The sequence below is a fragment of the Mirounga angustirostris genome, unplaced genomic scaffold (genome assembly GCF_029215605.1).
Source record: "Mirounga angustirostris isolate CCGP_5_RB_7025 unplaced genomic scaffold, mMirAng1.0.hap1 SCAF_17, whole genome shotgun sequence".
NCBI lineage: Eukaryota > Metazoa > Chordata > Mammalia > Carnivora > Phocidae > Mirounga > Mirounga angustirostris.
In genome coordinates this window covers 31792965-31811793 of record NW_026991725.1, presented here as the reverse complement: position 1 = coordinate 31811793, position 18829 = coordinate 31792965, and the positions used below count along the sequence as shown (strand labels likewise).

At 35.4% G+C, this 18829-nt stretch overlaps 1 protein-coding gene across 10 annotated transcripts in view; it reads right to left on the bottom strand.

Annotated features, from left to right (window-relative positions):
* TANC2 (tetratricopeptide repeat, ankyrin repeat and coiled-coil containing 2) overlaps window positions 1-18829 on the bottom strand; it is a 361538-nt gene that overhangs the window by 173064 nt on the left and 169645 nt on the right. For 5 of the 10 annotated variants that reach the window (XR_010408383.1, XM_064582220.1, XM_064582225.1 and 2 more), the window contains exon 5: window positions 1363-1473. The exons of the other annotated variants lie outside the window; for them this stretch is intronic. Coding sequence is in view for 4 of the 5 variants with exons in the window: in XM_064582220.1 (XP_064438290.1) it covers window positions 1363-1473 (111 nt within the window). In the remaining variant the exon portion in view is untranslated. The remainder of the gene's footprint in view (window positions 1-1362; window positions 1474-18829) is intronic. 10 annotated transcript variants of the gene reach the window in all.

Below are 18829 nucleotides of genomic sequence, written 5' to 3'. Positions count from 1 at the left end.
TAGTGCATTTATTTGTTTTACTTTATTATACTAAAATTCCCATGAAGAAATGCAAAGCACCCTATTCCATTGCCCAAGAAGTGTGACAGTACCTCAAAACATGAAAAAGATTCTTCTAACCATGTGCTATGGTACCATTTAAAGAGCTATTTTGTTCCTCTCAGACACAGAAAAGTTGGTTCCTAATACATAACTGTGATTGATTTAAAAATAGTCATCTCCTAATGATGTAATGTATGGTGATTAACATAACATAATAAAATAAAAAATAAATAAAAATAGTCATCTCCGACAGTGGGTGAAACCTGGGATTCTGCATCCTGAAAGTAAAATCCCCAAGGTCTTTCAATATTTAAAACTGACCCATACAATCAATGTCTCTGATTAGGTTTGGTCCAGGTTTTCGCCTATTATCTTTTTTTCCCCCTTAAACATGTCTTATTTGGCTTCAGAGCTACATTATCCTGACATTTCAGATTAGAGTTATTGATACCTTCCCTAGAACTAAAAATCATTTTATTCTGCTGACAGAATGCTATAAATTTGTAAAGTGGTTTCATTCTGTGGTTTAACATCAATTTTAATGAGCAGGAATAAACAAAAGGCCTAAAACCAAGTCTTCTAAGGCCTTCTACGAAAGCTCTGATCTGTATACTCAACTAGATCTTTGAACATTTCTGACACAGCTCTATAGGACTCACTGTAGAGTGAGTGTAAAGGATGTTGCCAGGCAACTCATCTCAGTTTGCAAGAATCTAAGCACTGATAATGACTCTGTCTCAGCTTGGCTCCCACAAGAGAAGGGTTTTAGTGAACTCCCACATGTGCTCATAGGCCATTCATGAGAAGAGGTATTTCTAAAAGTGAATGTCCAGGAGCCCAAATTGGGAACCTATAAGGCTTCTTTTCTAATTTAAGTTTAATGTTTCCAACATCACAACTATTTTCTGAATAGAAATCCAATGGGAATCAGAAAAAGTAGGTCATACGTAAAGGGCTAGTGTTGAATGAACATTTTTATTCGTATCTTTAATATTCTTGTTTGCACGTGACCAAAGCCATATTTCTTCAAGTATCTCAAATCACAAAAATCACCCTAAAAACTATTTATCTACCAAAATTATCTCAATTCTTTTGAAAATTATCCTTGAAATGGTTTTCAATACTTACTCATTATTACATCAATAGTCAAAAAAGGATATTCAGTAAAAACTATGTTCTAATAAGGAAATTATGCAATCCGTTGCAAAAGGGGTTACAGATATGTTTTTATGAAAAGTATACATGCAAAACACTGCTCTGCTGGATGGGCCAGATCCAAACCTCCCTCTGTCAAAGCAGACACTTTGCATGCATGCTTACCAGGGCAGTACGCATCCACGTCCAGTTTCTGAGCTGAAGCGAGGGTTGGTGAGCCAAGCTCGGATTCTGGAATTCGTGGGCTCTCAACAAACTTTGCCTTCCTCAGAGGGGCTAAGGACAAAAAAAGAGACAGAGAGAGAGGGAGAGGGAAAAAGGTGAGAGAGAAAGACAGGGAGAGAGAGAGAAGAAAACAGAAAGGAAAGAAGAAAGAAAAAGGAAAGAGAAACAGGGAAGGAGAAGGGAAAGAGAGAAACATAGAGGGGTCATGAGTAAGGGGAACAGCAGGCAACAGATGGAAGCACTTAAATGAACGACACACTCTGTCAGACTCAGATCAGGTTACCCTATTTTTTTGTGCCAGAAAAAAAAATGAACTACATTCTTCATAGAGGAGATGGGTCTTGTTAAAAAGTCACTGCAAACTGGAAAAGCTAAAATCTAATATTCAAAACTATGTGCCTAAGTTGCAATTGTCTATCACCTTTAGCTACTTTCTTCCTTTAGAAAGCAAAGAGCTATTTTGTCTTCCTTTGCCATTAAATAAAGGTATGAACTGAGGAAAGTACAGGGCTGAGTTTTAAAATTCTGTTTATAACAACTGTAACCAAAGGTTTTCTTTATCCAGAAATAACTGCTATGACCCTCGGTTGTGATAAATACCATAACTAGGATTAATCTACCTAGCTTAAAAGGAAATCAATCACCTGACAGCTCAGTTTATTAAGGTAAGAAGTCAAAACTGCTAGTGGTCTAAGATGTTAGCTAGGCCATGCCAGTCTGACACTGGACGCTAAAGGTAAAGAGAGGTGATTTAGTTGCACATGTACTCAGGAGTTCTACGGATTAGTAATATTCCATGACATGGAATCCATTCATTCTTATAAGGAATGAAATAAAAAGTATAATTCACGAATTTAAAGTTCTATTTATCAAAGGCTTGTATAAATTCTATTTATTGATTTTTAGGGGGAAGAATTAAAGAACACTACTAATATACATTTAAGTAATCAGTGTAATACATTAAAAATTAAGATTATGAAGATTACTTTGGCACTCTCAAATTGAGTTTCATAAAATAAATTACAACAGGGTGAAAGTGCTTAGCATAACACTGTTTCAAAAGTATCATTTGAATCTGAAATTGAGTTGTATGCATTATATATTTGTGTCATAACTATAGGTGTCCAAGACATGGGAGTGCTTAAGATCACATTACTCTTTTCAAAAGTTTCTGCATGTTCTTCAAAATCCTCATCCATTACTGATCCACAGGGGATTCTAAGTTATTCCTAAAAGACCCTGTAAAAAGTAATATAAAACTTTGTCATTATAATGGCCAGAATTCTCTATTTTCTCTGGAGGATAAAAATAATAAAGTATTAAAAAAGAAAAGAAGTACTTTTGAAATGTGCCAATACTCAAAGCCTACAGGCAACTAAATCACATTTTAAATCTTAAAATATGTATGTATATTTTAAGTGTATGTTAAAAAACAAAATAAATCCTGTTACTGTCTCCATAGCAACAAGAGTTAAGAGTGCTAACGGTATGTTTCTCCGCCAAAAGTAAGCTTTGAAATAGCAGAACTCTCACCTCTGCTAAAACTGTAATAACTGAGACTATTTTTAAAAGTCACTATCACAAAGATGTCAAGTGATTTATATGCAGATCTGCAGGCTACTAATAGCCAATATTAGAGGCTCTTTCATTATAATCTCACCAACCAATTAAAAAATAATGAAACATTTTATTTATCCAGTATTGCTCTGTATAGAAGAAATGTTTATAATTTAATTCTTAAAGCTATTAAGTCCTTAACTAGAATTTTATTATTATTATTTTTTTCAAAGATTTTATTTATTTATTTGAGAGAGAGAGAATGAGAGACAGAGAGCATGAGAGGGAGGAGGGTCAGAGGGAGAAGCAGACTCCCTGCCGAGCAGGGAGCCCAACGCGGGACTCGATCCCGGGACTCCAGGATCATGACCTGAGCTGAAGGCAGTCGCTTAACCAACTGAGCCACCCAGGCGCCCTTTTATTATTATTTTTTTTCATGGCAGCAGAATAAATATTTTACCTGCTGAGTTCTGACAAAGACAGCACTGGTCCCTGGTCAAGGGATTCCATATATCTAAAAATCTTAATAACAATTTTTATAGTGAAAATAGTAGGCTAGTAGTCAGACAGAAATCAGCAACTTAGGGTAGATATGTAAGGAAGAAACTGAAGGATGGCAGGAGAAACTGAGGGGGGTGATATGAGGAATATATAAGGATTATGAGATGGAGTCAAGGGCATAAATCAGGATCCCAGAGATTTGTAAATTCGATGCCATGCAGACTTCTTGATTTTCCCTTCTCAGGAATTCCAACTGCAGTTATCTTTACAGCTCATGGTGGACATTTGATTTTTTTTTCTACCTTCATCTCTACCTTCATTCATGGGATACTGTACATGTCTAATAATGACTTTATCTTTTAAGGTAGATTATAATGTCGCTCTCATACAAATTACAGAAAACTAGTGCTGCCTGTAAGTCTAAACACAGGGGGTACAATCACAGCTATGACAGGTTGTCCAATAGTCTTAATACCGTTCGGTGGAGAACACAAAAGGTCAGTTTGAAAGATAGGACATGATATTTTGCTTGGAAACCTAGAATTTTAATAGACTTCATAGTAAAAAATGGTAAAGATGATTCAGCTGGGTACAAGAATTCTGTGTCAAAAGGGTTTACCAGACCATCTTTTAGAAAGTGGTTGAAATGAGATGGGTAGGAGGATTCTAACACCAAGCCAGATTATTTTACTGTGACATAACATGGTAGTATAGTAGTGAGGGGTTGGACAGCAGAGGAATTAAAGTCTGGGCTCTGAAACCAGAAAGCTTAAGTTAGATTCCATCTCTTCCACTTTTTCCTAGCTGAGAACGTTTCTCTAAGTTTCCGATCAGTTATTTGTACTTAATAACTTAAGTACCCATACCATGGGGGGATTGCAAGGTTACACTAATTCAAATAAAATGCTCAGAACAGTACCTAGCACATAATAATAAGTCCTTCATAAATGCTAGCTGTTTTTTATTACTGTTTTTTGGTGTTGTCCTCATCACTACCATCACAGATGCAGCATGATTTGTAAAGTCTGAATTATGTATGTTGGAAGGAAGAAAACAAAGACATCGAAGATGTCATGGGAGAATGACAAGAAAGGAGATATCACCGATTATTTTTCTTTTAATTGAGAAGGAAATAATGTTGAAGAAAACATGTTGTAACTTAGAATGTGTTAGATTACCCAAATCAAAATGGTCTAGGTTAGACAATGAGAAATATGTGGGTCAAGAAAGAAAATTAAATAGCGTGATTTAGACCACTGGTTCTCAAAATGTGGTCCTGGACCAGCAGCACAGCATTATCTGGGAATTTGTTAAAAATTGAAATGATCGGACTCCACCTCAGATCAGCTGAATCATAAACTGTGGAGCCTAGCAATCTTTGTGATTCTATGCATGCTAAAGTTTGTGAATATTGGGTTAGAGAAAGGTATCTATAAATACCTCATCATAGCAGATAAGGAAGAGGACTTTCCTAAGAAAAAAGTTGTTATAAAATATAAATCAAGGCCTCATCTCTAGCAGTATTAATGTATATGGTCAAAGTTAAGATTTTTTTTCCAGTCACTCTTTTAGCAATATAACTGTTGTGTTTCTTTCTTTCTTTTTTTTTTTTAAAGAGTCCTAATTATAAGTATCCATCATTTGGGGTCTATTTTGAAGAAAGATCAATATTTTCTGAACTCACGAATTCTTCCAAGATCACTTGGAGAGGAGACAGAGGGGTGGGAAATAAGAGCAATCAGATATATCACACAGCAATGTGAACGGTGAATGAGAAAATCTGCCTGTGTTGGTGACTCTGTAAACTGGAATGTTGTAGATAATGTTGAAGCACAACTAATCCAAGCAAGTATCAAGGGCACTAAAATAAGGATTTTAAATAACTACTAAGGTATCTGTCTTTGATAAAGGTTTCAGAGCAGATGGGAATTTTTAGGAGGGAACTGGCATGGGACTCAAGATAATTATTGGAGACAGGTATGAGGGCAGGTCAAACCAAAGCAAGGATCAGAAAATGAGAACTGAAGGATTCATTTAAGATGAGAACAACATAAAGTACCAAGAAACTCTTCACAAAGTTGGCTTTATGATAAAGAGCATATTCAGTAAGATTAACCTAAGACAAGTTAATTGTCAAACGTGAAAGGAGGACAAAATGATTTTAGTTATAGGTGAGAATAAGAAATATAAGGCATCCAAGTCAGAGCGGAATAAGTATGATTATCTCTGTTCGCAGACAACATTCCGTAAATATAGAAAACCTTAAATAAAAGTGAAGATTCCACAATAAAACAGTTAAACAAACCGAGCAAAGTTGCAAGATATAAAATCAATACACAAAAGGATACTAACGATGAGCTATCCCAGAATGAAATTAAGAAAACAATCCAATTTAAAATAGCAATAAAAAGGATACTTAGGAATAAACTTAATCAAGGAGGCTAAAGACTTGTCACTGAAAAACTACAAACTGTTGCTGAAATTAAAGACACAAATAAATGGAAAGACATCCCTTGTTCACCGATTCAAAGACTTAATATTGTCAAAATGGCAATACTTCCCAAAGTGATCTATAGATTCAATGCAATCCTAATAAAAATCCCGATGACATTTTTTGCAGAAATAGAAAATTCCATCCTAAAATTCATACAGAATCTGAAGGAACCCTGAATAGCCAAGCCAATCATAAAAAGAACAAGGTAGGAAGTCTTACACTTCATGATTTCAAAACTTACCATAAAGCTTCCTATAAAGTAATCAAAACAGTGTGGGATGTGTCTTAAAGCCAGACATATAGACCAACTGAACAGAGATTCCAGAAATAAACCCCATGGTTGAATGATTTTACAAAGGTACCGAGACCATTTTATGGGGAAAGAACAATCTTTTCAATAAATGGTGTTGGAGAAACTGGATATCTACATGCAAAAGGATGAAGTTGGATCCATATTTTACACTATATACAATAATTAACTCAAAATGGATCAAAGACCTAAATGTAAGAATTAAAATTCTAAAACTCTTAGAGGAAAACAGTAGAAAAACATATGAACTGGAGAACTATTAAGGAAGGTGGAGAAAAACAGTGGAAATTTTATCTGGAAAGAGAAAACTGTATTTTAAAAAGTTTTTAACAGAGCTTTCATAGGCAGAATCTTTTTTTTTTTTTTTTAAGATTTTATTTATTTATTTGACAGAGAGACAATGAGAGCGGGAACACAAGCAGGAGGACTGGGAAAGGGAGAAGCAGGCTTCCCGCTGAGCAGGGAGCCTGATGTGGGGGCTCGATCCAGGACCCTGGGATCATGACCTGAGCGGAAGGCAGACATTTAACAACTAAGCCACCCAGGCACCCCTCATAGGCAGAAACTTATATGAATATTCATAACATTTTAGCTCCTAAACACTTACTAGAAAATAAACCTTTGGGTACCATGAATTTCCTGGAGTGGGAGAGTAGGGGAGAAGGGTAGGAGAGACATTTGTGACATTCTTTATTTCCTCCTTCTTAATCCCCAGTCTATGGTGGTTAAAATCTGGAAATAGGAGGGAATACCATCCTTCTAACCGATCCGAACTCCTAATTAATTACTGCTCGTAATCGTGCTTAAATGACGTAAGCAACACCTTGAAGGAAGGGGAATGTCAAGGAGCTTTTACTGTTTGGTTATGCACTTCCCCCAAAACAGAGGAATCAAAAACAACAAAGTAAAAAAAAAAAGGGAGAGAGAAAGAAAAACCAATTGAATTTGACAACTTGGCATAGAGTAAGTGAAAAGCAGATGAAGAAAAAGAACTATAATTCACACAGTTCCTTGTTTTTGTTTTTTTTTGCAAGGAGAAAGTATCTATCTAAAGAAAAGAAAAAACAAACAAAAACCTCCAGATACAATGTAGAAAGAGGAAATCAGAACTTGACAGGACAATCTTTATCAAATAAAGGCTGATCTACTGTAGAAACAGTTTGACTCTTTATAATGAAAAATAAAACCTCATTGATCTAAAACCAACTACAAAATTAATACATAGCTGCAGAGTATTTTCCAGTTCTCTTTTCTTCTGATTACCTATGAAAGTATAATAAATGAAATATATGTTTTATACACTTTTCTTTTTCCTCCAACTTCCTCAATTACCATGCACTATCCTCCCCACTACCCTTTAGTCTCCCCACTCTCTGACTCTACTTTGCAAATAAAAATTGTTCCATGTTGTTTTACATCCATATTATGCCATGCAGTATCAAATAATTGGAACATATTTATTTTAAATCTGAATAAAGATATATTATGTAGTTAGAGATACAATGCACATATTCTTGACAACAAACATAACAGACATCTGATTTCTCTGAAAGCTGTGCAAATATAAGTGAAATACAAAACGGGTGCAGTGTGGCAAAGTACACTTTGTTTACCAATTCAAATATTGGTTAGTGTTTGGCCTCTAGTTATCCATGACAGGCTCATATATGAACCTTCTTTATCTCCACTGATTATAGTGAACAGCCTTAGAAGGAGGAAAAAGGAATTCATTTTATTTGAATAAAAAAACCACCTTACATAGTTTTACCATTTCCAAGAATAACAGCAACTATATCCATTAAAAAAAGAAAGAAAGCAAGCAAGCAAGCAAGCAAGCAAGCAAGCAAGCAAGCTAGTTAATCATCATCAACTTATGGCATTATGGTCCCAGTAAAAGGAAGGGATTCCCTGGAGCATCACGCAAAGACTACAGAAGCTATCCAAATGTGGGGAAAATATTCTGACTGTTAAAACTTAGTAATTTGGAAGTCAAAGTAAGTTTTTTTTAAAGAAACTACTACATAAAGAGTTTAACACTAACTTCCTAATGATGAAAACAAAACAAAAAACTCTGAAGTAACAACATCCAAATAACTGAAATGCCATTAAAAATTTTAAATTTGTACATAATCCAATAAAGGATAGAACTACTCAGTTTCAGTGACGCAGCAAACTGCTACCCAGAAATAACAAAAAGAAATGGAATTTGAGAAGGTACATTAGTGTATTTACTTATTCACAACTAACAACTTCAAGAATAATGGGTTATCACAAATATATTCATAAAGTTGTCTACTGACTAGAGGTCGTGATATTGGGGCTAAATGGTTTACTTGCACTTTCTTACTCAGAAGTTCTAGTTGTGAGGTGAAAGTTTATATATAGACAACATATTACTAAAAACTCTATATACAGAGTTTTATATAATTATGAATCTACTTTCTATGTAAACAAAAACAGAGCCATCAGGATACATATTAGGGATTCTCATAATCATTTGGCAGCATTAAGATACATCATTTACACAAAATGTAAATTTAATGCTAAATGAAATTTTCACATATAAAGAGTGATACTTTTAAAATGAGAACTGTTTTGTTAGAAAACTGAATACAACTATTTGTAAACCAACCATAAAATGTATGAGAAAGCTCTTCCATTCAATTCAGTAAAACGTTACTATGTTCTACCATGTGCAGAGCTCAGTATTAGATGCTCCATGGGATTCAAACATGATTAAAACAGTTTCTGGCCTGAAAGAACTCAATGATGGAGATAAGACAGAGTAAGAACAGTCATGATATAAAGCAGAGAAAGCTAAGTGCCACAAAAAGGTATGAAACAGGGGCCACAGGGCTTAAAGAAGAGAAAAAATGTACTTCAGAATGCCTCCCAACTCAGTACAAAGCTTAATAAATGTTCATTAATTTTCTATTTAAAATCAAAAGTACAAGGTTATTTCTAAAAGCTAATTTGGAGAGAATTACTAAGTCTTTCTAATTTACCTTTTTAAAAAGTTTCAAAGAAGAGTTTTATGGATATAACAGTTAAAAAGCTACTAGGGAAATAGCTCATGCTTCTAAAAAGTTGAAAAAGAGCAAACTAAAATTAAAATCAAGCAGAAAAAGGAAAGAAGGATTATAGCAGAAAGCAATAAAATAGTAAATAAAAACAGAATTGTATTGAAATCAGAATTCTTTGAAAAGATGAACAAAATTGAAAACACCTTGAACTAGATTGATCAAGAAAAACAGCAAAGACACAAATTATCAAAATTAGGAATGAAAGAGGGGACATCACTATCAACTCTATAGAAATGAAAAGGATTATAAGGGAAGGTTATGAACAACTTTATGCCAACAAATTAGACAGCTTAGATGAAATACATTCCTGGAAAGCCACAAATGATTAAAACTGACTCATTAAGAAATAGAAAATCTGAATAGATAAATAAAACGTAAGGAAACTGAATGAACATCTTCTATAAAGAAAAGCCATGTCCCAGGTGGGATCACTAGTGAATTACACCAACTATTTAAAGAAGAAATAGAACTCCTTTATAAACTCTATCAGGAAATTAGGGAAGAAGGTGGGACAGGAGCAAGTGACCTAGAAAAACAGATTACTTTGGGTACATGTAACTACAGATTTTATATCAATGGTCTATAATAAATAGATAATATTTATTTGATTTATGAATTTATTCTTAGTTTTATTAAGTATCACTCTGCTTTGTTTTAAAAATTACTAAACACACCACTGTAAATTTTATCAAATAAAAAACATTACATTTATTGATGACAGTTTTCTTAAAGAGCAAAAAATGATAAATTTGTCCTGATCTTATTTGGTAACTCAAAGCAAAATGAAGTATAAGAAAATTTTTATGAAAGAGCATTTCGACTGCAGAGAAATATGCTTAAACTTTGTTTTAGAAAATCAGTGGGAACAGGTAATTCTGTTTGGGACTTGCATAGTCTTCTTTGTTAGTGAAACTAACTTCTTGCTAGAGCCAGATTCTAATGCTAGGTACATAGCTCTAAAAACAAATACCTTACTCTCAAAAAAGCTATGCTACAACCAATAAAATAATAGCTAACTTTTTTTTTTGAGAGAGAGAGAGAGAGAGCATGCACACAAGTGGGGGTAGGGGCAGAAGGAGAGGGAGAAAGAATCTCAAGCCAACTGAGTACAGAGCCAACCTGGGGCTTAATCTCACCACCTGGGCCAAAATCAAGAGTCAGACGCTTAACCAACTGAGCCACCCAGGTGCCCTGTTTACATGTGTATAACAGTTTATTTTACACTTTTATTTACATTTCATAATTTTCCTTTGAGGAACACATTAACCTTGTTGCAGATGGGAAAACAGAATCACAAGATCTCTTACCCAAGATCACAGTATATAAAACCATATCCAGGTCTTTCGATTTAGAATATTATATTATTTCATCAACAATATTGTTCTTCAAGGTATGGAACTCATTTTAGCAAGAGATGGTTTTAAATGATCTACAAAACTGGCAGTAAATAGCGCTGAATTACATAGTATGGTGGGCTGTACTAATGTCTACCAACATCCTAGTCTCTGTTCCTTTCGAGACATAAGGGTGACCACAGCTGCCAGCTCCCATGAAGTTTAGGACTATGTGACTGGTTCTGGCTTATGAAATGAGAACACAGGTGTCATAGGCTCTGCATGATTTTATAGTCTGTCTCCTCCTCTGACAGGAAAATCAAAGAAGTCTCATGTTGAGATGGTACAGATACAAGATTGAAACAGCCTGAATTGCTGTGCGACTGTATAAAGAACAGCTGTCCTGGACAGTTGCCCGGGGTTGCTGGGTAAACTGGAAATAGACCTTCATTGTGTTAAACCACTGCGATTTGTAAGGTTGTTGTTATGTTATGACGCATTGTCTAGCTTATTCTGACTAATGAAATGGCTACAATGTTATTCCTTTTTCAACTATGTTTCCATCTTTCAGAATAGGTCCAGAAGAAAATTTTAATGTGCTAATACTAGCTAATCCACCTTTTTAAAAAAAGAGGGAAAAGATTTTTTTTTAAGATTTTTTTTTTTTTTAAGATTTTATTTATTTATTTGAGACAGAGAGAATGAGAGAGACAGAGAGCACATGAGAGGGGGGAGGGCCAGAGGGAGAAGCAGGCTCCCTGCTGAGCAGGGAGCCCGATGTGGGACTCGATCCCGGGACTCCAGGATCATGACCTGAGCTGAAGGCAGTCGCTTAACCAACTGAGCCACCCAGGTGCCCAAGAGGGAAAAGATTTTAATGTCAGTGCCATTTGAAGGTAAAGTATTTAGCTAGAATTAACATTCTGGATAATTGTACAGTTACAGTGTGTGGTACTGACTTCACAGTTTGACTAGTAATATATAATTTCTTTTAAAGTAAATTTATTTAAATAAAAGCATGAAATTCAAAGAAAATATTAGGTTAAAAAAGTACGGTTAGAAGCAGGAATGGCAAAAATCATGAAGGAACTATGCCAATGAAGGAAATTTGAGAAACGTGCACTGTAGTAAACTATATCTCAATTGGGTAACTTAATTTGATTTTCTATTTTCTGTCCTTTCCACGTTGAGATGGGAGCAAAGTATTTAGGCAACTGCATGAGGAGGAGAAAGTATTTGATTCAGGGAAGTGGAAGAACGGATACGGATTGACAGGGAGATGGAGACATGGGTATGGGAGTAGAGAGATTAAAGCAGTTCTCCCAGTGGTTCAAGCAGAATCAGAGCTAGCACCCGAGCCCAAAGGAAGAGAGCAGTGTTTTCACCTGAACGAACTGGTGTACCCAACAGACTGGCAAGAAAGGCTGAAGTCTCAACTCACTGAGGTATTTGTAAAAATCACTGTCTTCTCCCATAGAAGTTACAGTACAATCATGTTCCCTCCTTGTACTAGGGTAGCCCAAGAAATAAAACCACCCTAAAACCTCAGTGGCTTAACACCACAGAAGAGGGGTGCCTGGGTGGCTCAGTCGTTAAGCGTCTGCCTTCGGCTCAGGTCGTGATTCCAGGGTCCTGGGATCGAGCCCCACATTGGGCTCCCTGCTCGGCAGGTAGCCTGCTTCTCTCTCTCTCCCACTCTCCCTGCTTGTGTTCCTGCTCTCACTATCTCTCTCTGTAATAAATAGATAAAATCTTTAAAAAAAAAAAAAAACAGAAGAGAGTTCTCACTCAATATGGGTGTTCAGTAGGTAGCTTCTCATCCTAAGATAAGCCTTAGAGTTGTTCTCTTGTGGGTTCTCCACATCAAGCTAAAAAGACGGGGCGGGGTGGGGGGGGAGAGGGAGATGCATATGTGATGTTTTTATAGCCTAGCTGGAATCTGTATACATTATTTCTATTCCTATTGTTCAAAATTCAGTCACACAACACACTTCTCTACGTGAAAGGCTGGGATATATAGTTTACCTAAGTCCCAAGGAGGAAAGGGAATAAATTTTGATGAACACATAGTATTCTTTGCTATATCTTACATAATAGCTTGACAATTTATAAAAGATGCAGAACTAATGAACAAAGCAGCAAATTCTGTATAAATTTAGCCCTCTCTCTTTTAAATGGGCTGAACATATATCGTCAAATATTAGCCTAATCTATACATCTTTTTTCATTCAAATATAATGCTTTAGATTATAGTGCCTAGAATACTGTCTGGCATATGATAGCTGGGTAATAATTATTTGCTAAATGAATAGTATGCAGTAGAAAACCAAAGCAAAGACAAGCATTACAAATAAGAGTTCCAATAAACAAATTATTTTAAAAGTGAGTTTTAAAAAGCACTCATGGATATTATAAATGTTAATCACAGTATAAATCACCTGAGAGACTCAGACTTTCATAAAACAAACATTGTATAAATCATCATCATTATAACCAGACTATAATCATTTAATTTCTAGCTTTAATGACTGGATTATTTTCCATAAAAAATATCCAACAAAATATGCTGACAATATAGTTGAGTTAAAAGGGAAAGACTAAAAGACTTTGGCTGTAAAGTCTTTGCGCCCAAACTCTTCCACAATCAGGGATATTTGAAGGATGTATTAACAAAGGAAGTCAATATCCTTTTATTCTTAACTTTCAACAGGAAGGCTAAGCAGCTGCTTTCTGACCCAAGGCATATAAGTCACTGGTGGATCAGTGTGATCCTTTTGAGCCTTAAAAGCTTTGTTTAGGCAGGTCTGGTGTAACTTTTTACTCTAAGGCTAGTTTAGCCTTATTACCAAAGTGTGTCCTTTCTTGGATCTCTACTGAATGCTCCAGGTTTTTAACGAGATTTCTCTACATTCTGGCTGCTCAGAATGAACAAAAAATCTCCCATTCTTATGGGAACTCTAGGAATTGTTCCATTTATGGCTCCCTGGTATTCTTTCTCCAGCTTCATGGGGTCTCATCTCATCTATATGCAACTTAGTATTAAATTAAAGATTCAAAAGGACCCTTCTGCAGAATTCTGTAGTTGTTTCTGCTAGCTTCCTATTTTTCAGTACTCCGTAAATTTCAGTTACCTTGACTTCCCCAATTTCTGATCTGTTTCCTCAGTTCAGTAAGACTATCTTTCTTTGAGTTCTCCACCATCAAGAGAATACCTTTAGGCAAAAAGCCAGGGTTCACCTAGTTTCCTCCCCCATCCTCTCTCTCAGGGATCATATTACCATGCTGTGAACTGTCCAATGTCTGAAAACAATTGTCTCTAGTGGGAGGGCAAGTCCACTACTGGTTACTCCATCATAGTGGGAAGAAGTATCTCATCCTGTTTTAATTTGCATTTTCCAGATGTTTACCATTCACAATGTGGCGAACAAAAGGCAGAACCTTTGTCTGTCTTACATATTGGTATAGCCTTAGCAATACTTATAATAGTGCAGGGTACAGAGCAAATACTATTATTTGTTAAATGAACTATTTCTGTTTATCCGTATATTTTTGGAGGTACAAGTGATCTATTTGTCCTTCATCCATTTAGTGCTTAAGGCCTAAGAAAACAGGTGATTCTAAACTGGACCCAAGGTAATTCAAGAGTAAGTCTGATCCTACCTAATTTCTATTTTCATGCAATTATGTTGTGCTATAAAAAAAGGTATACTAGACAAACTGAAATACAGACAGACCATACAAGCAACAAATACAGAGACAACATGGTACTCCAAAGAAACAGTTACTCCAAAAATTATTGCAACAACTTTTAGGACATTCCTACAAGACATTACTTCAATACAATTTTGAATAAATAGACATTCTCAATTCAAGAAGAAATTGGGATTTAAATTATTGTCTACCCATACAGGTTATTACAAAGAAAAAGGCAAATTATTATAGCTTACAACTCATTGTCAAAAATGTTCTCTCTCTATTTCAGTGTCTGGCATAAGACAGGGTATAGGAGATAAAATAAGGCAGTATAGATTTCAATTACCTATTTTAATATCTTTGCATATACAAAAGCCTTTTAAATAAGCCAACACAGTACTCAAAAGCCAATGATATTAGATTTCATTTCCATATATCTGAAGAAGCACTAGGTTTTTGATAATATAAAAAGGAGTTCCGGGGCACCTGGGTGGCTCAGTCAGTAAAGCATCTGCCTTTAGCTCAGGTCGTGATCCCAGGGTCCTGGGATTGAGCCCCATGTCTGGCCCCTGCTCAGCGGGGAGCCTGCTTCTCTCTCTCCCTCTGTCCCTCCCCCCTCCCCTCTGCTCATTCTCTCTCTCTCAAATAAATAAATAAAATCTTAAAAAAAAAAAAAAGGAGTTCCAAATTTCAAAATTTTGGATATGTTGGCTTATGTGTGCTTATTGGTGTACTGATAAAAGCAATTCTATATATTTGTCAGGTCAACTTCTGAATTTTAAAGTAGTTATGAAACATAACTATATTTAAAATATTACAGAAACATGTTTCATCGTAGGAAGATTGGAAAATACAAGAAGCAAAAATAATGGAACTAAAAATGATCAGAGTCCTACCTTTGTTAAAGTTTCAAAGCATTATGGCCCTTCCTATTATTTTATTTTTTATATAAAATATTAATGCCAACAAAGCAGCTAAAAATGACTAATGACTTCTCCTTTTGCTTTTTTTTTTTTTTAAGATTTATTTATTTGAGAGGGAGAGGAAGAAAGAGAGAGAGAGAGAGTGCAAGCAGGGGGAGGGGCATTGGGAGAGTGAAAGAGAGAATCTCAAGCAGACTCCCCACTGAGCAGGGAGTCTGACATGGGGCTCCATCTCGGGACCCTGGGATCATGACCTGAGCCGAAATCAAGAGTTGGATGCTCAATTGACTGAGCCACCCAGGCGCCCTGACTTCTCTTTTAAATACTTAGACCCTAAAAGTGGCAAGTGAACTCATTGAGCAACATTTTACATGAAAGGAGATCGTGTGATGCTTGAGAACAGTTGCACCACTAATATGAACTTGAATATTAGTCATAGGTTTTTCCTTGTTAAATGACTCTCACCTCCTCAAAATGTAAAATGTCTCAAAATGTAAAATGTAACTAAAAATATAACATATTTATACATACAATTTATGCCATAACACAGAGCAGACATGTGGCATGGCTCTAAGGCATGAGGTTAGATGTACTTGTAAATGTTCCAAAAATTCATGAATATGCTATACCATTTCTCCTAAATTAGAGGGAAAAAATATATCTTCTTTAGCACCTTTAAGCCAGAAGTATTACATCTATAATTCATATCTTCTCATCTACATTTATGAGAAAATAGGGGGAAAGAAACAATAGGATAAAGAATACAGTGATTAAAAGAAAGGGCTTTCAAGTGAGACTTGCATCACACTGCCTGTTTTATGTGGTCTTGAACAAATTATCCAACTTTTCCAAGCCTGGATTCGGCATCTTTAAAATGTGGGCCACAATCTCTCTCTCAGAATTGTTATGATTACATTTAAAGAGTAATGTAGACAAGGCTAAAAAAAGAAGGTATTAAAATTTATTATCTTTTGGAAATAGTAAGCTGAAGCATAATGTGGTACTCAAGGCCACAGACTGAGCTATCCCTGGAACAGGAACTAAAATATGGCTCTTAGATTCATGGATCAACCACAGTGCACACAATAGATGCTTTGTACATCTCTAAATTAAGTGGCCTATGTAATCATAATAATAATGCTACTTAGCCTCTCAAGGATATTATAAAAATTTAAATGAACTCATCTTTGTAAAGCAATTAGCATAGCGCTTTGCACACAGAATGTGCTCACTACTAGATGTTGTTGTGGTTATTAGTATATGATGATGATGGTGATGATGTGATAGGTAATGGAGGGACATGGAGATGTACAAAGTAAATTTCAAGATGTTGATCAGAATGTTTGGCATAGAGGGAATGATTTATGATGTTAGATTGCAAGAAGCAATCTACTCACACTTCTTGCCTCAGTTCTGTCTCCCTATCTCCCTGCACCGAAAAGGATAGCTGCTATTTAATGAAGTTACTCTCTTTAGTGGAATATGTATTATACCAAGAGTACTAATACAGTTCCTCTTGTATGTATGATGGGGAAAGGTACTGTAAGTTGGAGAAGAGGTGTTTATAAGATGAGAAAACTAGTGATTAGTTTCTTTCTGAATGTTTTACAAACTATTATTTAAAAGTATGTTATATAGAGGGGCACCTGGGTGGCTCAGTCCGTTAAGCATCTGATTCTTGATTTCAGCTCAGATCTTAATCTTAAGGTCATGAATTTAAGCCCTGCACTGAGTTCCACACTGGGTGTGGAGCTTACATTAAATCAATCAATCAATCAATGTATGTATGTATGTATGTTATAGGACATTGGATGCAGGATTCTGACATTATAAATTTTAAGTATAAATTCCATTATGCCCTATTATTTTTGTCTGAATCATCAAAGCCTACCAGATTATATAAACTTTTTGAGGGCAAGGACTGTAGAATAATCATCTCAGAACAGTGTTTTGAGAATGATAAATAATGCTGTTTTCCATTTTGCACCAGCTCTCAATAATGGCTGAAAACATGCTGACTATGTACAATAACATAAAATTCCTTGGCAAAAAAACAGTTTTACATACACTTAAGAATTGAGAGGAAAAAGAAACTTGGATAGTAAGCATGTAAATAATGGTTAGCTGCCATTTACTGACCACTCCAAATGGATTTCTCCAAGGCAGACCCAAAAGGTCTACGGCTAACAAAGAAACAGAAAAGTTAACAATTAGGGAAGGAAATCAAAACCCTTTTTTTTCTTTTTCAAAACTTCAGGAAAGTGTACCGAAAAAGATCCTAGGCAGTCAATGTGCGAGGCAGAAAACTGCTAAGATCTGCATAAACATAAACATTGTGCCAGACTGTAATGAAATTCTACAAGGGTAGATTAAAAACAAATTAAGTCTTTGTCCCATGAACAAAAATGACTACTGAGACATTTTCAGAGATTGAGCGTGAAGGACCAGTAACTTTTTGGCTTGTTTTTGGAATGTGCAGTTGCTACTCATCTTATAATAAAGAACTCACAACAGAGAATACTTCACTACCCACTAACCATGGGTAAAGAATCAGCATTCCTCTAACCTTGGAATATCTCTTAACAATTCCCAGTCTTTATCACAGGATAAGTTGCTTTTCTTCTCTCAGAAACCTTGGGATCATCTGACTGAGAAGAAATAGGGAAGAATTTAAGATGATTAACTCCTGACAAGGACATATTATGGAAAGAGGAGTTGCCTACTCACGTAGAAAGTAAATCATGAAGAGAGGGTTAATGGGAGGAACAGAACCACTGTTCTACCAGGCAAGTGTTTGAGTTAGAGATAAAAGCAGAAATTTTTATTCTGACTTTCCTTAAGTACACAAAAAAAGTTTGCTTTACTCTTCTTGGTTGTATGTTAATAAAAGGGTGGTCTATAAATATGCAAAAGTAGACACGGACTTAAGCTTAGAAGTCTTTTTTTTCTTAGGGTTTTTGTAAGTCTCTTCCCACTCCTGGTTCTTAAACTAATAAATCATATTATTCTATTCACCACATTACTTCTTTAAGATTTGGAAAAAAAAAAAAAATTCTGTCAGCTGGATGGAGGCAGAAGCAGTGTTGCTTGTAAAGAGGAATAGAAGCCAAAAAGTAAATCTCAAATTTAAGAGTTTATAAATTTTCCATATGATTTCTGTCATTTTAATAATGTACATCAGTGGAGGTTTGGAAAAGAGAAAACAGAATTACATTTAAGTATGGAACAATAAGTGGTAAGGAAAAGAACACCAAGTCATTTTTTTATAAAATTGGGTCCTAAAGCTACATGTCAGCTCCCCAATGCATAAATAGTTCTATAATTAGAAACAACTTGAGAAACTTTCAATATTATGAAAGATGAAAATCTCAACAACCAAGTAAGCTTCTACTAAATGGACCCTCTCACAGATTAACTTTAAACTCTGGACAAAATACAAAAAGCAACTACCTCAAGGCCCTGGAGATTAAACATAATAGATTCTGGAAAAGAGCTAACAACTGCAAAAAAAC